At 39.0% G+C, this 21978-nt stretch overlaps 2 protein-coding genes across 7 annotated transcripts in view; one reads left to right on the forward strand and one right to left on the reverse strand.

Moving 5' to 3' along the window:
- The window catches only part of Armc8 (armadillo repeat containing 8), an 89361-nt gene extending 69446 nt beyond the window's left edge, over positions 1 to 19915 (reverse strand). For all 6 annotated transcript variants that reach the window (XM_085689609.2, XM_048417463.3, XM_085689608.2 and 3 more), the window contains exons 1-2: positions 19786 to 19915; positions 785 to 861 (exon numbers count right to left, since the gene is read on the reverse strand). In XM_085689609.2, coding sequence (XP_085545735.1) covers positions 785 to 861; positions 19786 to 19830 — 122 coding nt within the window. In that variant the 5' untranslated portion in view covers positions 19831 to 19915. The remainder of the gene's footprint in view (positions 1 to 784; positions 862 to 19785) is intronic.
- Positions 19427 to 21073, forward strand: LOC146894650 (uncharacterized). Its single transcript, XM_085689614.2, has 2 exons — positions 19427 to 19734; positions 19822 to 21073. The coding sequence occupies exons 1-2, from the start codon at positions 19631 to 19633 to the stop codon at positions 20195 to 20197; spliced, it is 480 nt and encodes a 159-aa protein (XP_085545740.1). The 5' UTR covers positions 19427 to 19630; the 3' UTR covers positions 20198 to 21073.
- Positions 21074 to 21978: the final 905 nt, after the last annotated feature.

The following is a 21978-nucleotide window of genomic DNA, read 5'->3' on the forward strand; positions in this document are numbered from 1 at the left end:
TCTGATTGAAAACATCAGTAAGGGAGAGGAAAGGAAGGACACTCATCTGCCTGTGGTCTGAAAAGGCATTTCATCCTAACCCTCTTTTGAGCCTTGGGCCTTGCAGAGGCCTGTGGGTCCTGTGCTTCCCAATTCCACGAGCAGCCTTAGGCTCCTTGCTCAGAACCAATGTGTTAAAAGTAAAAGCCTATAAACCTCAAGAGGGCAAAAAATTCACTTTTCAGTTACTTGAAATCTTATTCCATTTGTCCAACTTTAATCCTAAAAATAATCACCTACAATGTGTTGATTAAAAATGTTTCCCCTCATTAAAGAAGGTTATTCATGCTCTCTGTTATCAAGAGCTTAAATTTCCTAAGGACTGCTTTCTAAATGTTGATATTTAGGTTTTTATCACTTGGAAATTCTGATGACAGTTGATGAGTTTAAAAAACAACAAAATCCTACTAACCTATTTTCCTACTGCTTTCCAACTATTAGCTATCAATTTTTACCTTGCTTTCATAGATATTAAAAGCAAAAGCATTACCCAAAGGAAAGATTTTAAAACAGAAGACAAGGGTTCTAGGGAAAAAAAATGAAGTCAATCATGTTAGTTAATAACTATCAACAGATAAATCTATATAATAAAATATTGTCATGAACATCAAGCTATCATCACATAAATAAAGCCAAATGAAAGAAAAGAAGTTATGCCTGCATTTTCATAATTACATTATTTGACAGAACAAAACATGAAGACAAACAAGACTTTTTGATAAAGTCTTAAATGCATTCTACTTACATGACACCTTGGAGAACTTTCTGGGGATCAGGGTCAAACAGCCTGTCAACATAGTGGCGACTGCTAGCTGTTACTTCCTAGAAAGTAGGGGAAAAATAATGACATCTGAAGCCATGCAAATCACAAATTATAGTGCAAATCACCCACAACACCAAATCGCTGAACAGTCTACCTTAAGGAAGTGAATGGGGCTCCTTCCAGAACACGTTTTATTTGCTCCCTGAAATGCTAATGTTAGCAGGGAATTTTTTTTTCTCTTTGTTATCAAAATAACTAGAAACTACAATATTCAGCTCAAGACGCCAGCTTTTTTAAGAGCACCCAATTTAAAGAAAACAACAACAATAACCAAGTCTATGACATGAAACACTCTTAAGCTTGGTACTGAAATTGGTAAAGAAGTTTTAGAAATCAACAAGGATAACTTGGTTTATTTAAAAGTTAGAACTAAAGGAGGATACTATTTTTTGTAATTAGTCTGTTAAATCTCTCTGAAAAAAAACCTGTAGGTTAGGGGAGAAAAGACACTTGACTACACTATAAACTAACCCGAGTCCCACCAGCTCTGTCAGCACGAAAGCATGCGCTCCACTGGCAGCTGAATGCTGCATGTGTCTGTGAGTGACACTGAGGGCCCATTCTTTTGTCTAGTATCCACTATAGGAGAACAGCTCCTGGTCAGAGAGCCAAGGAAATCCCTCAGACAGACGCAGGGACCGTCACTGCTACCAAGCTGACCAAGATAAAGTGTAACGGTGGTGGCAGTACGGCAGAAAGAAAACAACTCAAAGTCAGGGGAATTCATCACTCCAACAGTGCTATCTAGTCTGAACTGGATGGCGCTTGGTGGAGTTGGAATGTTAGAAATCACAGAATGAGAGGAGCCAGGTAGCACATGCCTATAAACCTAACTGCAGAGAGGCTGAGGCAGAAGGAAGTCAACCTGGGCTATACAGTAAGACCCTCTCTCAAAAAGAAGTAGTTAACCTCTTGTTTCTACTGTGCTATGTGCTCTTTTTAGTATGCAATTTCTTATAATATTTATTTTGCTGGGTGTTCTTTTACATTTAATTTTCAGTATGTAACATTATTTAAAACAACACATTGAAGAACTAGGAAAAAGTACTTTTGTCCCCTGCTTACTTTCTCCTGTCTGCTGGAATGTGTTTCTGTACTGCTATTCAAAGCAATAAGGTCTTACGGGGAGAAAGACTTCTCCAGTTTCCACAGAGGCCTGAGTTAGTGAAAGAGCTAACTGCCACAATACAGTTCCAACTTACACTTTTATACCACCAAAATGAGCTCTGGAGAACTGCATATTCTTAGTTTTGCAGACAAAAGAATAATCAAAGTCAATGTATATTTCTATACTCCATTTATATTTTAAAAAGTGAACAGAAAATGAATTATGCCCTCCATGAGCATGAAAGCACCGTTGGGTTGTTTTCCTCAAAATAACAGTGTAAGTTAAGATTCTAAATAGCTGTCTGTCCCACTTCACTTGTTTGCAAAGGAAGCATCTTAGGGTGATCAGTGGGTCGGATCATGAAAAGTTAGATAAGTAAGGCCACAGGCCAATACAAGAATAAATCAAAAAACACTGTATCAATAGCAAAAGACAAACATAAGGCTGGGAAGATGGCTCAGCGGTTAAGAGCACTTTCACTTGTTGGGGTTCACTTCCCAGCACCCACACTGTGGCTCATAACCAGCTGTAACTCCAGTTCTAAGAGATCAGACACCCTCTTCTGATCTCTGTGGGTACCAGGCATGTATGTGATGCACAGACATACACGCAGGAAATATCTGTACACATAAAACAGAAATAAATAGACAGACAGACAGACATACACGCAGGAAAAACATCCGTACACATAAAACAGAAATAGATAGATAGATAGATAGATAGATAGACAGACAGACAGACAGACAGACACGCAGGAAAAACATCCGTACACATAAAACAGAAATAGATAGATAGATAGATAGATAGATAGACAGACAGACAGACAGACAGACACGCAGGAAAAACATCCGTACACATAAAACAGAAATAAATAGATAGACAGACATACACGCAGGAAAAACATCCGTACACATAAAACAGAAATAAATAGATAGATAGACAGACAGACAGACAGACAGACAGACACACACACACACACACACACACACACACACACACACAGGAAAAACATCCGTACACATAAAACAGAAATAAATGATAAATAGATAGGTAGACAGACAGACAGACAGATAGATAGATAAAAGAATTCTAAGCTAGGGTAAACTATGCAAATCTGTAAAACAAACATACAAGTTATGTCACGCTATTTAAGTTAGAGAGAGTCTCTAACTGAACCTGAAGGCTACCAATTTCAGGGCCTCCTGATCCACTTCCCCAGTGCTAGAATTAAAGCGTATGCCACCATGCCCACTGCTTAGATGCAGGGACCTGAACTCAGGTCCTCATTTTTGAAGTGAAAACTTTGCCAACTAAGCCACCTCCCCATTCCCCACCCATTTCCTGGCTTTCCAAGAGTGAGCTCTTCTGGATTTCTCCAACTCTGAGACTCTCCTACCCAGAGGCTGACATTTGGTTTTACAGTTCACCCCTTTACTCCACAGCTGTGTATCTTCTGTTGCTTCTCAGTATGTTTAAAACCAACTGAAGGAAAAGCTATGGTACATAGGTGATATATCTTAACTCAAATGAGTTCCTCACACTTTCAAAAAAGTGTGAAAATTTGGTTGTCCCAGTACCTCTTGGGGAAAGACACTATTTATACACTGAGTGTCTTGGTGTCCTGATAAAAATCGTATTTACAGGGGCTGAGGGAAGGCCACAAGTTGATTTATTTCTGTTCTTCGTTTCCACTAATCTGCAGTCTTGTGCCAGTACCAGTGTTGATTACCACAGCTTTCTAGTAAGTTTTTAAATGATAAAGTTTTGAGTGTGCTCTTTTCCCTGGCCAACTGTGTAATTATTTTCCAAAATTGTTGGGCTATTCAAAATTCCCTCCTGTAAGAGCAACTCTTTCCTGTTCTGTACCTGGTTCATTCAACACACCAAACACAGCAGTGAGGAACACACTAAAGATGAAGAACTCATGCCCACGGTTTACAGTTTTGTGTTTCCTACTAGAAATATGAAAACAGATGTTTATGTAACACACTGGAAGAACTGTCGTAGAAAATGAGTGCTGTGCAACAGAGTGGATATATGGGAAGACAGTCAATGTCAGACCACAGTCACAGGACCTGGAAAGTCAACACACCGACAAGTAGCCTGTCAAGCTGCTGGTACTGAGCAAGAACAGAAAGGCTAGAGAAGACTGCAGCCTATAAATGACCAAGGGTAACTGAGATGTGGCTCACCACTGAGCTTTTCACATTGCCTTCTGCTGAAAGTTCTGTTACATGCCAAAGAAGACACCAAGGGCACTGAATGAAGAGCCTTCTAACAAGCTTCCAATAATAAGTAGTCAACCATGTACACAAAAAGATAATCCCTTAAGTCAATATGACAGAAAGCAAATACAGAGGACATGAGTACTTCCTAACATATTCATGCCCTTGCCTGCACAGAGCAATTCTTGCATTTCACTGCTTTTCTCAGTAGATGGGTTCCCCCTCCCCCCATAGTTCTTGTTGCTTTAGGGAGCAGTCTGGGAATGAAAAGCGAAGAATGAAGATAAGGAGGCCAGGTACTAAGTACTGATAAGAAGGTGGTATCTGAGTACAGGCCTAAATAAGGGCAGGTCGTTACAGACAGCGAGAGAAACAAACACAAGGCTCTGAACAACTGTGTCTGTCACAGTGAAAGAACAGGAGGCCACTCCAGCTGGAGCAGAATGAGCAAAGGAGAAAGCAGTGGCACAAGGATCTACACAGGGACGCTGGGAAAGAGCTGCTGCGGCAACATGGCAGCCACCAGCCTCCCATGGCTGGTTTTATCATTTGAAATATGGACAGAAACGGAATTTTATCAATTTTAAAACTAATTAAAAGTTTAAAAAATGTTTAAAACCATTAGGAAACTTTCCAGAATATTTGGAGTTCCCTGTAGGTATGTGAGTCTACCTTTTCAGTTGTAAATTTTGGGAAACTGAAATAAGAACCAAGTATTTCTAATAATTTTTTTTCTGCACTATATAAAGTACACACTACTTCCAAGACTTGCTATCACAAATAAAAATTTTGGCTTCAGATATGCTAGGATTGAGAATCCCTAAAAAAACATCCCAAGTAAGGAACTCAGAGACAATCAATATTGTTTTTAAGCAGCTAAATTTTGGCACATACCTAACACACACACACAAACACACAAATAGATATTGGGCCACTGAGGTATCATTTAAATCAGAATGACTTGCTTACAGATAAAAAAGAAATTAATAGTCAGCACAGAACACAAACAAATTGAGAGTGCTGGAGACAACCTGGGCTGTGCAATCACCCAAGTTTTAGACTTCTTTAGCAGCAATAAAGGAGAAGCATTTCCTCAATATCTCAGAAAACTGGTCAGAGATTTTAACAGGCAAACCAGAACAGGCTCTAAGCGCACCTCTTGAGCCACCCACGAACAAAGAGGAATTCAAGTCATTCTCTTTTAAAAATCCATTAAAAATAAATAAATAAAACTCTTCAGGAGTCTGAAATGACAGTTTGCTAAAGCCCAGAGTTGCTATAAATAAAGGCAACTTAAAAATGAAGTATCCAACTTGAGTTTAGAGCTAAATAAGCTAAACTATTAGTTTACCAGAGAATGAAGATGTTTATAGCTAGTAAGATATCAAAGTTAGGGGCTGGAGAGATGGCTCAGTGGTTAAGAGCACTGACTGCTCTTCCAGAGGTCATGAGTTCAATTCCCAGCAACCACATGATGGCTCACAGCCATCTGGAATGAGATCTGGTGCCCTCTTCTGGTGTGTGGGTATACATGGAAGCAAAATGTTGTATACATAATAAATAAGTAAGTCTTTAAAAAAAAATAACAAGCCAACTTTAAAAAAAAAGATATCAAAGTTATTCTATTTCATTACTGCTTTGCTCTGTGTTGTTTTACTTTTAGCCTCTTTACTTTTCACTGGGGTGGGTACACAACTGTACGAGCAATGAGTCTCACTGTGACACTTTCCTACATAGATACCTTGATCTAGACCCATCTCTATCTTCTCTTACACCCGCTTCTTTTCCCTTACTCACTTCTAACGGTTCCCTTTATATTTTCATGGTTTTTTTCTGTTTTATGAATTTGCTTATCTCACTTGACAGAATGATCTCCAGTTACACCCATCTTCCTGTAAATAACAGGTTTTATTCTTTATGGCTGAATAAAAAAATAGGTGTGTGTGTGTGTGTGTGTGTGTGTGTACTCTACACTTTCTTTACCCATGCTGTCAGTGTGTCCCTAGTCTGAGCGCTGCAAAACAACCCGAGTATGCCTATATCTCTACAGAAAGACAGCTTTGACTCCCTGGAAAACACTTGGGAGCGATATAGTTGGATCATATAGTAATTCTATTTTTAATTCTTTGAGGACCCTCCATACTCATTTCCACAGTAGGTAGAATAACTTATAGTGTATAAGGGTTCCTGTTTCCCACACATAAATATTTGTATTTTCTTGGTGACAGTCATTCTACTTTCTCTCACACTTATCAATATTTTTTTTAATGTTAGTTACTCTGATTGGCTTAAAATGGGGCCTTAATGTCATTTTGATTTGCCTCTCCCCGATGGTGAACATTTCTTTCATGTATTTACTGGTCATTTGTGCTTCTTCTTTAAGGAGTATCTGCTCAATATACTTGCCCATTCTTTAGTTTATTCTTCTGCTGTTTAGGTTTTTTTATTTCTACACTTATTATGTTAATATAACATTATTTATACCATGGAATAGAAAAAACAAAGATTTATTTGAGTCCTAGCTTTACCACTATGTAAGTGTGTGCAAAATTAAATTTTGTGATAGAGCTCAACAAAATCAATTTAAAAAACAAGGAATAATAATAAAAAGATTAGATAATTTGGCAGACAAAAAAATTAAATTTTGTGACTGTATCTATTATAAAATGGCTACACAGAGCTAAGAGTATAGCTTAAATGAGACAATATGCAAAAATCCCCTATACACGGTGAATGTACACTATTGATTTCTAAAGAATTCTATTTGTGTGTGTGTGTGTGTGTGTGTGTGTGTGTGTGTGTTATGAAAAGAAAATGAACAACTGGCTAAGTCTACTAATGCCCTGGAGTTGCTCATACTCATGATTAAAGTCAAGCTTTTCAGACAAGGACACCTGTCCTCAAGTAACAGCAGCTGAATCTCAGAATCTACATAATTAGCAAAAAAATAAACACATTTTTAGTTACAGTTTAAAACACATTTCTTATTGAACTTCTAATTCGTATGGTCTTCAGGAATGTAAGATATTTTTTTAAAAAGATTCTACTGTAGAATTGTTAAAGATGTATTTATATTTATTTTATGAGCATTAGTGTTTTGCCTGCACTGAGAGTGTCAGATCTCTTGTAACTGGAGTTACATACAGCTGTGATTCACCATGTAGGTGCTGAGAATTGAACCCAGGTTCTTTGGAAGAGCAGCTAGTGCTCTTAATCACTCCAGTCCTCTCCTCCTCACTGTGGAATTCTGATCCCATAAAAAATGAAAATTTAAACCAATGACAACTAAGCAAAATTTAATAGCAATTAATAAAAAAATCTGATATAAACTTCAAATTGTTCACAATGTTTATCATATTAGAAGAAGACAAGATTATAGAAAGACACAAGAAATACAAACTAAAACCCATGATATCTGAACTCTGAAGAGAATTCCATTTTAAACCTACTGCAGTTTGAAATCCATTCCTATCACTAATTTCCCAGGCATTGTGCTAGAAGCTGGGAAGAGAGATAAAACAGGCTTTCCTACCCTGAGACAATGCAGTCCCAGTACAAGTGAGTGAAATACAAGCGCAACTTGTAGCAAGTGGGACTGTCAATGTAAAAGTCAACAGAAGCTGGGTGTGGTGGCCAAACCTGTAAGCCCAGAACTCAGGAGGATTTCTGTGATCTCAAGGCCAAGGTGGATTACACAGTAAGTTCCAGGCCAATCAGAACTAATATTGAGACTGTTTGAAAACCAAAACCAAACAACTCTCTTAAAAAAAAAACAAAAAACAAAACAAAACCCACGATTTTAAAAGGGGGGAGAGGGTTGAAAGACAATATTTAGAGCAATTAATCTAAAAGACTAATATTAATTTATCAGATGAAGGAGGGAAAATAACACACAAGGTATGTTTAGAAAAGAAAATTCAATTTAGTATTAAAATGACATAATGTTCCCATATAAATGGGAACACAAAACAATTTTTGAAGTTACAACAAAGATTTAAATGGTTGTTCAGGCAATCGGGTAGATGGAGTAGAAAAAAGATAACAGTACCCACCTATGTCTTCAAGATTACATACACTTCTATTTTCATGCCCCTCTACTGTAACCACACTGTTACAAGCTGGAAGCAATGGGAATTAGAGCCATTTGGAAAGCCTAGTAGTTCCAAAGTAGAAGAACTACTCCTTAGGCTGTATTTTATAAATCTGTAAAAACACATCCGACATCTAATGGACAAGGACTAAGGATGGTATATGCCATGAGATGGCAGGCTCACCACCTACATTCTACCTCCCCACAGCCACACTATCCATTTACCAAGATAAAACAAACAAGTCTTAATTATCTGAACTTAGAATCAAATTCCATCCTACATAAAAACCTAAAGTATATTTTGTTTTATCTTAATGTACAATCACTGCTGCACCTTTATAAAGGTCATACTGTGTCTTATTAGGACTTTTTACCAAAAATTCAGACATTACAGAGGCTACATAAAACTCACTAAGGATTCCATTTAAGTAATCTTAAAGCCTTTATGTGTGCCTGTCACACAAGTAGTTAATATGCACATTTGGAAACATTTAATTATTTTTGGTATAAATACACCTGCAGATTTACAATTTTACAAGGCATCCTAAATCAATTTTCTTTTTCATTTCCTAGAGCGAGGCTATTATGCCAACTTTCAAGTTATACACGAGTACAGCTAACACTTTCATTTACAAACAAAGATACCAGTATGTAAACATCTATCACTACAACAAAGTGAGTTTGGTAAGGCTGGGAACAACTAATTGTCACAGCTTGTAATGACCCACCCAGTCAAAGAGGGAACCCAGAAATGCATTTCCATCCCCCAGATAGTGTAAAATGAAAATCTGAGTTTCCAGTGTCTCCAAAAAATCTGAGAAAAACAACAAAAACAACTTCTGTTACTACATCAATATTCTGAAATATCAAAGAAATTCTATTCAGACCAGTCAGATATTCTCAGTTATTCATTTTAAAGCCCTGGACACTTACTGTGCTTATGTTTGTCCCTGGAGAAACCAGGAATTCCATACTCAATAATACTGAAAACCAATACTGAGAATGGCATTTTACTAAACTATGCCTCTTTTCAAATTACACATTTCTCTCCTGGTTTGAGTTGTGATATAGGATTCCCCTCTGTATGCTGTCAATACCATTGGTTAATAAAGAAACTTGTTGGCCTGAGGAGAGAACAGAGCTGGGGGGGAGGGGCTTAAACTGAATGCAGGAAGAAAGAAAGGCAGAGTCAGGGAGACGCCATGGAGCTGCCGCTGGAGACAGAGGCACTGAAACTTTGCTGGTAGGCCATGACCTCGTGGTGATGCACAGATTAAAAGAGACGGGTTAAATTAAGATGTAAGAGTTAGCCAATAAGAAACTAGAGCTAATGAGCCAAGCAGTGATTTAAATAACATAGTTTCTGTGTGATTATTTCCGGGCTGAGCTGCTGGGCAGCCGGAATCAAACAAGCAGGCTCTTACAACAGAGTTGTGTTCTTTTAAGAACATAAAAGACTTAAAAACCTTAATACTACCTCATTCCTCACTATCATTTGAAGAGTTATGGGAAAATAAGTATCTCTCTGCCCAAGAGTTAATTTCAGACAAAAAAAAAAAAAATTATCAGACCAGCAGACAAAACTAAATGCTAAATAAGTCTCCCCTAATTTTGAGAGAATAATTTAGCCTCTTCTGAAATAATACCAAAAAAGGACATTATTAACAAAGATAGACATTTCATGTGTAGATCGCTATCCTGCCCTTACTATGTAATTCAAAGTTCTAACTCACTTCCAAAAGGAGGGAAAAAAAAAAATCCTGCCCCGCCCCATACTACTTAAGCCCAAGGCATTGTGTTTTGTTTTATATTTGTCTTGTTTTATGCTTTTCTGGTTCATTAGAACCCAACCAGACTCATGATAATCTTTTCAGACACTTCACATAATACATTTGCAAATATTTTTATCCTTAGACTTTTTTCTTACAAGTTTCTTCTTTGTTATTTCTAAAGTTTCACAACATCCTTCCCTTCCAGATTAATCAAAACTCCACTTTCCTATAACCTTAAGTAACAGACAGTTTCTAAAATGACACTTGACAGCTGACCTGGGCCCCATCTATAATGTACCACATAGTCTAGCAATTGAGACTACCAAAATATGATTTGCTTTAATTCAGAACATCATCACGGATATACTAAATACATAACTCTGATCTTTTATGTTGGAACCCTTATCTCTCAATAAATACAGAAACCAGGCTTTATACATCAACAGAATTTATGAAAAGTATCTCAATAAGTGTTCATAAAATGTGGACATAAACTCCTAAACTATAAATCCAAGACCACAATTTTGAGTTTTTTAATTTATTTAAGGAGGGGCACATACATACACCACGGTACACATGGCCATGGTGCACGTGTGAGGTCAAAAGACAACTTGCAGGTATCATTCCCAGGGATTAAACTCCACACTGTCAGGCTTGGTAGTAGGGGCCTCATCCCTGGACCAGCTCATTGCCCCAATTGCGTACCCAGCATACCACAGTGGGAAAGTTAATATATCCAGTTCTCAGTTTTTCCCCAATAAAAGTTGACAAGAATGAACTAAAGACTGTCTGCTTCTTTTCAGGTAAAATATTCTCTATTACTCATACACAACAGAACTTCTCATAAGAGAAAAGCCAGTGCACAGTTAGAATAAAGGTCATATGAGGAGCACCTTTTATTTTTTTTTCTGTAGTGAGTTTCTAATTTAATAATATTTTTATGGCCCTGATATACACTATTAACAATTGCTTTGGTGCTCACAAGAACCAAAAAAAAAAAAAAAGTAGCATCATATTTCGAAACCAAACACTATGATGTCTATCTATCCTTTTAAGTCCAAGTCACAAAAAGTCATATAGGTCTATTTAATCTTGAATGCTTCTTCACCTTTTTAAAATAATTATGCACTTACTCTTCAGTGCAGGTTTAGATGCCCCTAGACAGAATGAATAAGCTACAGAGACCTGTGGTGCAAAACAGCATAACGTGGCAATTAAAGAATTAAGACTGTCTCTGACAGCACCAGAGGCTAAAAGGACTGTGAGTATCACAAAGACAGAGATACTTTCTGGGTTAGCTAAGTTATTCACATGCCACCAATAAGACAGCCAATGCAATCGTCTAAGATATAGCAAATGCCTATATCTCAATCCTGATATAAAAGAAGTGAGCTACCCTGAGAAAATTGGGAGTGTGGGGATCATGGGATGAAATCGTCTAAGATATAGCAAATGCCTATATCTCAATCCTGACATTAAAAAAAAGTGAGCTACCCTGAGAAAATTGGGAGTGTGGAGATCATGGGATGAAATCGTCTAAGATATAGCAAATGCCTATTTCTCAATCCTGATATAAAAGAAGTGAGATACCCAGAGAAAATTGGGAGTGTGGGGATCATGGGAGAGGGTAAAAAGTGGAGGAAGAAGGTAGGGGGAAGAAGAAAGGGGAGCAGAGAAAAATATATAGCTCAATAAAAGCAAAAAGAAAAAGAAAAAAAAATGCAGGGGCTGGGTGGTGGCTGCGCACGCCTTTAAGCCCAGCACTCGGGAGGAAGGCGGATCTCTGTGAGTTCAAGGCCACCCTGGTCTACAATAGCTAGTTCCAGGACAGCCACCAAAGCTACAGAGAAACCTTGTCTTGAAAGAAGAAGAAGAAGAAGAAGAAGAAGAAGAAGAAGAAGAAGAAGAAGAAGAAGAAGAAGAAGAAGAAGAAGAAGAAGAAGAAGAAGAAGAAGAAGAAGAAGAAGAAGAAAAAATGCAGGTTAATAGTCACCTATAACAATCAAACTTGTATGCGTTACATATGTTTTCAAGGTCAAACAGAAATAGATATATTTTAGATAGGTGGTCTTCAAACACTTCAAAGGCCTACAGAATGACAAATAAAATGTTTTGCTAACATAGGGCTTTTAATAAAAATGAGACACATCTGCTTAAGGTAGTACCAATTTACTTCAGAGATGATAGGCATTGAAAAAAAAGTGAGCTACTTAGTCACAAATAGATGTTGCCTTGTACCATACAATAGTTAAAATTATTCAAGACTGCAATAGTGTAGTGACTTCAAGATCCTAGGTATAGTCTTTCTCAGTGCACCTCAAAAGTACTGTGTGCACAGGCTGCCTCCTGACTACAAGGGCCTCATTTGCTTCCCCTTCTCAGAGGGAAAAAAGGCCTTGCCATGGAGCTATCCATGGTGCTTATTTACACTCAGCCCTCACATCTAACAGTAGGCAAGAACTTTTCCATTATATTTTCTCCCTGGATCTACCCGTCTGTCATCTACATTGTAGCCTGTAACAATTATGTCAATACCATGAGACACTTCTAATGTGTTTTTCCATTTTTGCCTGTGCTGAAACCCTCAATTATCTTACTTTCTTCTAGAGTGACTCTCCGGTTAACCTAGCTTTGCATTCCAAAGTCCATTATACCATCTCCTACACAAAACCCTTACAGTGGCCAGAGTTCACTTTGGGGGAGAGTTCACTGACAAAATCTGGACAAAAAAAAAAAGTTAAAATTCCTCAGATTCATGTCCCAAACATGAAACCTTAATTGAGTTTTAAACACTGTTAATTTTACTCTTGCCATTCCAAACTAATTAAAATGGCTTTTAAATAGCACATTTTGGTGTCTGACACTGGGACAAGTAAAGGAGTTAACTCAGGACCAACGTGCAAGCTTCACAGAAACCTCGAACCCCTAGAAACCATGTGATTCTTTAGGCATACACATGATCTTCTGTGAAAAGGGTGGGTAATACTAATCCTTAAGAAGCTAAAACCCATCACCATGCTTCAGGGAATCACAGCACCGATACTCAGTGAATGAGAAGGGAACAGACTTTATGTTTTGCCAAATAATAATGTTTACCCACAAATTAACCTGGTAGATAGTATTTACTTTAAAACAACCATTAAATCAAAAATCAAAATGTAGCCGGGCAGTGGTTAAAGTACATGCCTTTAATCCCAGCATTCGGGAGGCAGAGGCAGGTAGATCTCATTGAGTTCATGAGCCAGTCTGCTCTAGAACAGGCCAGGACAGCCAAGACTGTTACACAAGAGAAACCCTGTCTTGAAAAAAACAGAAAGGAAAAAGAAAATCAAAATGTAGACGATGAAGTTCAGTGAGGAGCGCATGCACGGGACTGGGGGTTGGAGGGTAGAAAGTCAAAATCCAAGAAACAATCCAAAGGCTAGTTTCCCAGATACAACAGAAGACTGTATTAAGAAGTTTCTGAGTCTTCATAGGTTAGAAGATTTACTGAGCAACAAGTGTCTGAATTCAGGTGGCCACAAAATGCCCTGAAACATGAAATAAGCAGCCCTCATATGCCACACATTGCCACTAAAAAGTAAGACGCTCATATCAACAATCTCCTTTAGGACCACTGCTGGCAAACCCTGCACAAACCCTACAAACCCTGAGGTGTTTTATACACTAACTCTGCAAACATGATGAACAGATTTCATTTTTGTATTTATTACTCAAACCAAAGGAAGGCGAAGTTATGCTTAGAGGCTAGCTGGGTTTAACATCACAGAGTTTTTTATTACTGAAAACTGCCCACACAAGAGAGTAGATCAATAGGCAGCAATAGGCAACACCAAACAGAAAACAACTGTCAAGAACTGAACAGATAAAAACAGAGATTTCAGAGTCAAATCTAGACTTTGTAAACTCTATATAATGAAAGAAAGCTGCTCATCTAAAATGGGCACACTGACCTCTGGGAAAGACTGTAAAGGAACCGATTAAAACCAACAATTTCCTGAGCTGTCTATACCAGATATGCAAGTTCAAAGGCATCTTATTACCATGCCTCCCTCAAACAATTATAAAGTAACCAAATCAAATGCAATCATTATTTTTTTTTGAGAGACACACTTTCTTTGTGTAGCTTTGGCTGTCTTGGAACTAGCTATGTAGACCAGGCTGGTCTCAAACTCAGAAATCCCCCTGCCTCTTCGTGCTGGGATTAAAGATGTGCACCACCATCGCCTGCAGCAATCACTTTCTCAACAAGGTCTTTGCAAATTTTCATTTTGTTAAGTCGAACTTATCAACTGCTTCAACAGGTCTAAAATTCTTCACCAAATACAAGATTCCATGGATTTTTTTTCTGTTTTACTCTATTTTTGATTGGGAATCTAGTTTTTAACTACTGAGCCCTCTCCAGCCCTCCTGTTTTATTATAAAGCATTGGTTTTTGTTGGCTGGTTTTGTTTCTTTAATTTTTTACAATAAACCTCTGATCTTCTTTGAGTTACTTTTTGTGTAAGGCATGAGGTTAAGAACAAAGTTCTTTTGGGAGACAAGCACCAGCCCCAAGGTTCATTTTTCACTTATAGCTAAAGGAAGAAAAGACCACATAAAGTACTTGTAAATATCCACCTAATAAACATATAAATTCAATAACCAAAAAGCAAACAGTCCAATTAGAGAACATTTTTTAAAAAGACACAAACATTTCCCTATACTCCATGAAAAGATTTCAACATTGCTATTCATTAAAGAAGTAAACACAAATTAAGAACAGTATACCAGTACACAGCTATTAGAGAAGCTAAAATGAAAGCTAACAATAATGTTGATAGGGACTGAGAAATTGAACCTCTCATACATTACTGACAGAAATATAAAATGGAAATCTGAAAAGTTCATCAGATTCCTGACAAACTAAACACATATTTATCATATGTAAAATGATACTTTTAGTAACTACACTTCTAGATATTTCTTTCAATCATATCCACATAAAGAACCTGTCAGAGACTGTCCACAATAGGTCATAATAGCCAAAATCTAGAAACAAAAATTTTCAATAGATGACTGATTATAAATAAATGCTTGGACATCCACTCATAGGATACTATTTGGCAAGAGGAAACGAACTACAGATATATGCAATAATTTGGATAACTCTAAAAAGCATAATGCTGAGTGACAAAAGTCAATCCCAATAGGCCACAAATATATGTTTCTGCTTACAGAACCATGCAGAAAGCTTACAAAATTTTAATGGAAAAGAGATAAGTAGTTGCCACCAGAAATTAAGGATGGGAGTGTGACTTTAAAGATTTAGATGAAGGAAATCTTCATGGTGATGGATACTATAGTATCTTAGCAGCAGCAGTAATAAAATGTTACAAAAATATTCACATACCTATACCAATTTCCTGGTTCTGTAATTATGTAAAATATAACCAATGGGTAACCAGAGTTAGAGTTACACACGCCCTCTCTGCAATTTTCAGTGAGACTATATTTATTTCAAAAATAAAAATAAATACAAAAAATACAAAACAATTTATGGCTGAAAGGTGGTGGCCCACACCTTTAATCCCAGCACTAGGGAGACAGAAGCAGGCTGAGCTGACCTCTGAGTTCAAAGACACCTTGATCTCTAGAGTGAGCTCCAGGACAGCCAGGACTACACAAAGAAACAGGCTGAAGGGCCGAGGTTAAACAGGAATGGCCATGGTACAGTACGAAGACAGCTGAATCCATCCACCTCCTTCAACAGCATTTATTACGTACCTTGTACTTACAAAAAAAAAAAAAATGTCCTAACAATAGGATTAAGAGAAAAAAAAAGTCAAGCACTTATCTTTGAACTAATTTACTCTTTAAAAAATTACTGCAGAATAATAACTAAGGGGATCTATTGACTGCTATGCTCTTCTGTCGTCTTTTTCTAGTTAGTTCTAACTCATTCTTGAACTCTCAGCTCAGTGTCTCTAGGAAAACTTTCCATGATTCTGTGTTATAATTGACTAAAATCTCCAAATACACAGAGAGGTACATGTAGCTCACCACTGCTTTCCCTAACTTAATGCCGTACTTAGCAAATATCAGAAGATCAAAACACATTACATGAAACAGTAATTTTGTTACTCCAAAAGTAAACAGTACTTTTGGAGGCTGAAGCAAAACAATGATATTGTTGTTTTAAGGTGTTTTTATGTGTGTGTGTTTTGCTTGCATGTGTGTCTATGCACCATGTGCATGCCTGGTGTCCACAGGTCAGAAGAGGGTGTCAGACCCCTTGGAATTGGAGCTGAGCTGCCATGTGGGTGCTGGGAATCAAACCTGCGTCCTCTGCAAGGACAACAAGTGCTCTTAATGGCTGAGCCATCTCTTCAGCGCCAACAAAAGGACCCTGAATTCAAGGCCAGTCTAACTTTTACAATAAGACTGTCTCTCAAAATAAGTAAGAAAAGAACAAACAACAACAAAAATATATACAAAGCTTCAATTACATACAATGAGTGTGCAATGTTACTGGAATTTGGAAGAAGTAATAATCAACTTCAACCTAAGAAATCTACTTATATGGAATGGATGGTTCCTATGGAAGACAAACAATGTTGAAGTTCAGAATTATCTATGAACATTACCCCTTCCAAAGTCAGAGCCCACTGAAGAATTCAAACTAAGGAGTGGTCCCCAAAGTATTCTTTATGAAATCCATGCAGAAATGAACTTGAACTGAGGCAGAAAAATTACTAAAGCAGGATGCCGCAGGTGCATCTGTAATTCAGCTACGCAGGAGGCTGAGGCAGGAGGATAGATGGAGCCTACAAATTCAAGACCAGCAATATTACTGGTTCTCTCAAGAAATAACCAAAGGCTGGCAGAATAACACTACCAAGCTGGATAACCTCAAATTGATCCCGAGCCCACATGATGAGAGAACCATTCCCCCAAAATTGTCTCTGACTTCCATATATGCTCGGTGGCACACATGTACCTCACCCCCACACACATACAGACACACGATAAATAAATATAACAATTAAAGACACTGTGATAGTGAATATACAAAGCAATGTGTCCTGACTGAGGGCCCTCATTTAAAAAGATGTGAGCAACACTAATAACAAACAGAAGTACAAGGGAAAAAAGAGATGAAGATGATTCGGCGAAGTTTAACAGAATGATGAGTGAAAGACAGTCTCAAACTGGGAAGTCATGGCTAAGTCTTCTCAGAAAAAAGAACATGCCTCATTAGATATTATGGATGACATCCACACAAAGATTTGAGACTAGATGTAGGCGGAAAGTCAAGATGATAATGTAGATGTGTGGACTGAGTAGATAAGGTTAAGCATGCAGTTGAGGTCTCTCAGGAAGAAAGTATAATGGACTATAGATGGAAATCATTTAAAACAATTTAATGATTTCCCATTAGTCAGCTTAGTTACCACACTCCAGTCATCAGAACTATGAGCTCCTCCAGAGCATTTTGGAGACCCTTGCATTTGCTAAAGTACACAACACAGGGCTTTGTACTTCACTGGCATATAGGGATTCACCCAAGTGTGGTTGTGGTGGTGGTGGTGTGTGTGTGTGTGTGTGTGTGTGTGTGTGTGTGTAGGTTAGAGGTCAACATCTGATATCTTCCTCCTTCTATTTTACTTTTTGAGACAGGGTCTTTCACTAAACCAAAAGTTCCCTGTTCAGACTAGACCAACTGGCCAGAAAGCCTCCAGGATCTGCCCCCCCAGTACTGATGTCACAGACATAGACTGCAATGTGTGGCTTTTTATGTAAGTACTGGAGATCCTAACTCAAGTCCTCATGCTTGTGAAGCAAGGAATTTACCCATTCATTGAGCCAGTTCCTCAATCCCGATAGCTTCTAATTAATAATATGGAAACGGTGCATTAGTTAGCTGTTTGGAAGGGAACATTTTTCTTTTAGCCTATAAGATCAGTAAGTTCAGACATTTCAAAGCATTTGTCCAAAGTTCTGCTTTTCTAAGGCCCTATGACCGAAGAACTGGAATACTAGAGTGAGTTTAGACTCCCAAATGTGACTAAATTTTGCTAAAGAAAATTCTAACTCAAATCGGAAAATATTCTTCAAGAAGTTTTTGAGTGAAATAAACAGAACATAATCATTTACTGGGAAAGTGAGACAAATGAAGCTTTTGATTATATATACTATATAAGATGGTAATGTACAAAAAGTAAAGAAGTCACAGGAGGAGCTAGGGCTGTATTCTGGAAGAGCACTTTACAAAGTGTGCGCAAAGGGTTGGGTTCAATCACTAGTGGGGGTGGTGACAACCAAAAGTTTTTCAGATGAACTAATGGAAAACTGCAATTGAAAGACACAATCAAAGGGGAACTGAACCATTACGATACATCCTTTTTGTCTTTAAATACAGTGAGAGAAGTCATTGGTCTGCTCTCCCACAAAACATCCCTGGCCATCGTCAGTGGAGTAACAGGTTAATGTGCGCACCAACTGGGTGAACAGTATTTCTCTAGTTGCAGTTTAAATAAACAAGTCAGCATATCGTGTCCAGGGATAGAGCTGTTGACCGACTCCCAAAATTACATTCTGCACTGTATTGTAACCTGAGTATTTTCTAGATAGCATGCTACGGCATGGCTCTAAACCTGAGTGGAGTGAAGTACTAGGTGCCTCTGGACACGTGAGTGTGTTTGTGTAAGAGTTCAGAGAAGAAAAAAAGGAACCGGCTGGAGTTGCAAGACTGTGGGTATCTTAACAAGTCATCTAGAATTCAACTACCATCTCAATAAGTTTCAACAAGTCTCGTAGACGATCACTCACTCTTTGCCTGCATACTCCTTTATTTCCAACAACAACAAATGAACATTGGAGACCAACAGCTAAAACCTGTTGTAAAACCCTCCAAAGTTAGCCCCCAGCAACTTTCATTCTTGTTCACGCCATTGCTGGTCCTGTTCTTTTAAGGACAATACAGTGGAAGGTGAATGTCTTCTCCTTGGTTTGTTGTTGTTCTTTTCAACTTAAGAAGAAAAGAAATAGTATGACTTCTTGGCATATCAAGATGTGAAAAACCAGTCTTTTTTCTTTTTATTCCCCCCTTTTGATTCCTCCTTCTAAAATGTTTTGCCCTCCCTAAAGAAAAAACGAACACCGGGCAATAAAACATAGTTTCTCTAGTGTCATAGTCGCGACCGCAGGAACAGAACAGAGAAAAGGGGGTCTAAATAACTACACACTAAAGCAAGAGTTGCAGCTGATCGGAAACCCCCATTGCCAAGAAGCAAGCGGCTCTGGCAGGTGCCTGGGTGTAGGGACGTGACAGAAGACGCCTAGTCTGGCAGCTCCGTGCAGTGGCAGCTGAAGGGCTCACACCTCTTCTAGCCACAGCCCGGCAGAATAGAGTGGACGCTCGGTCCCAGGCCTGCCCTGAACCTCCGTCCGCAGCGAGCTGGGTCCAGAGAAGCAACTGAGCAGAGAGGGAGGCAGGGGAAATGCTCGGCCAAGCCCAAGCCGCGCCCATGGGCCGGCTGCCTGGAGCCCGACCTCCCCGCCTGCCGGACGTCGTCCTGGGAATCCGCACCGATGGGAGCTCGCGAGTGGGAGACGCCTCCGGCTCGGCCCTGGTCGCGTGTACCCCACCTAAGGCCACCGCAGGGCGTGATGCTCGGGAAGCTCACGGCACCGGGGTAAAGCTGTGGGCAGGGCCTGGGTTGGCCGGCGCCGGGCGGGTCACTCACCGAGAGGACACTCATGCGGATTGGGGTCTCCAACAGGCACGCCATCTTGAGCCTTCCCACCCGGCTGCTGCCGGCGCCGGCGCGAGGCCGGCACTTTCGACAGCCACCGATGGGGCCAGCAGACGGATCCTCTGTAGAAAGCCAGATAAGCTGCTCAGAACCCGACCGAGCTCCGGGCGTCGTTCGAGCACTGAAGGACGGGGCAGAAGGGAGGAGAATGGTTAAGCGCGCCGGACCCCGGCTTACGAATCGTCCTCTCAGAAACAGCAGCTACTCTCGCTGGGGTCAGAGGTGGGCGCGGGCAGCGGCCTCCGCATGCGCAAAGGCCTGCCTGCCCCACCTTCCGCCGGCTGGGGGCGGAGCCTCACCCGGGCAAAACGAGCTGTCGGCGCTCGTAAATTTCAGTTTATAGGTTCTCTTTCCTAAACACTAGTAGGTGGAATTACCTACGTAGTTTGAAGTTCACTTTCACATTCACTATCTTACTCTGCACCAAACTCCTAGTTTCGGTACTATCTTCATCTTACGGCTGGAGAAACTGGTCTCAAAACCCGGTCTCATGCCACCAATAAGAACGGTCGGTTCACGCTTCAACGCTCAAGCATTACCTGCTTTAACATTGTGTACCCGACCCACTTATTCTGGTATAGTGCGTTAAGAATGGGCACTGTAGTGCCACGACGCCAGGATTTAATCCCTGCTACTTTAGTTAGCACCATTATCTTGAACAGGTTGCTTGGTCTCCTTATATTTCCGTTCACCCGACTGTAAAATGAGGGCTTATGAGAATAAATGAACCAATAGACAAAACAACATGCCTGCAATGTGGAAAGCTTTATGCTGCCTATATATTAGACTTCTTCCAGCCTCTGAGTCATATGGGGGAAGATCAACGATCTGAATATTTCATACGAAAACAGTCTGATAAGAGAAGTCATCCCGAATACAGGTTGTTACCGCTCCTCTGGATAAAGCTGTAAGCTGTTAAAGCAAAAGCGTTTCTTTCTCACTGCTCCTCATTTCCTCCTGTACTTTCTAAGTTCTTTGTATCACTCATCACCCTTGCTTATAGGTCTGTTACAAAATGTTGCACTTCTGGAAGGCTGGAAGTTTAAGAGAGCCTTCCTGCTGTAACAATATATTCTATCCTAAATTCTGTAATCGTCATCCTAACTACACAATCATTGCCAGTCTTTGCCCAGGTATTATTCATCCAATAATGTCATTTCAATTTAATTTTAAATTTAATTTTTTTAACCTTTTCCTAAATCATAATCGGTGAAATCAAGTTTGTTGTGTTCCTTTTTATTCTAGTGCTCAGTACCATTCATAAATACAAAATTATTTAAATGTCCATTCACCTAGCACCTAGAATCATGTCCTAGGATGCCTGCTACAACCAGGCAGATTGTAACTCTGCACATGGTCTCTATAGCTATGTGATCTACATTTTACTCTTTAACCCAGGCAATACATTTATCTTAAAAATAATTTTACATTTCGTGCGTGCGTGCGTGCGTGCGTGTGTGTGTGTGTGTGCGCGTGTGTGTGCACGCACACACACATGCCGGCCAGAGAACAGTTTGGGAAGCTTATTCTCTCCTTTTATCCAGGGCTCCAGGGATCAAGGTCAGACCATCAGACTCCGTGGCAAGAGTACTTGGCGCATTTCCCCAGCCTGCATCATCCTTTAACTTCAAGCACCAGTTGTTTCTTTCCTGTAACATAATATATCTAGCAATATATTCTCTATATATATATCCAATAATACAAAAATATTATTATACATATAACAGTATGTCCCATATACTGTTATTAACAATATATCCTACACATTGTTATATATAATAGAATATATTGTTAGAGAAATTGTTATGTATATTGATTATAGATGTTTGAGAGAAGTAACTTTATACTATTCACTCCAAAAATTTTATCTTCTTAGTCTTTTATCTTGATGCCTACAATAGGCATGTGTTAAATGTTTATTAAATACACATTTTTGGCTTTGTTTCATCTTGGGACAAGATATGAGTATAGGTAGTTTAATTTGGAAGTACTTTCAGAGAACAGAATCCCCAAGTCAAAAAGAGAAAAGAAAGAAAAACAAAGCCAACATTAGAGTCTGCTATTGAAATAATTGCTTATTTCTCAAGCACCTCTGAGAATATACACAGAATGCCTCTGGATTAT

The sequence above is a fragment of the Myodes glareolus genome, chromosome 4, assembly GCF_982192425.1.
Source record: "Myodes glareolus chromosome 4, mMyoGla1.1, whole genome shotgun sequence".
In the NCBI taxonomy this organism is placed as follows: Eukaryota; Metazoa; Chordata; class Mammalia; order Rodentia; family Cricetidae; genus Myodes; species Myodes glareolus.

Bases quoted from the DNA above. Each gene is read 5' to 3' on its own strand.
- LOC146894650 (XM_085689614.2), top strand. From the start codon at position 19,631: ATGGGAGCTCGCGAGTGGGAGACGCCTCCGGCTCGGCCCTGGTCGCGT. The intron at 19,735-19,821 runs GTAAAGCTGTGG...GGTCTCCAACAG, and splicing joins GGGAAGCTCACGGCACCGGG to GCACGCCATCTTGAGCCTTC.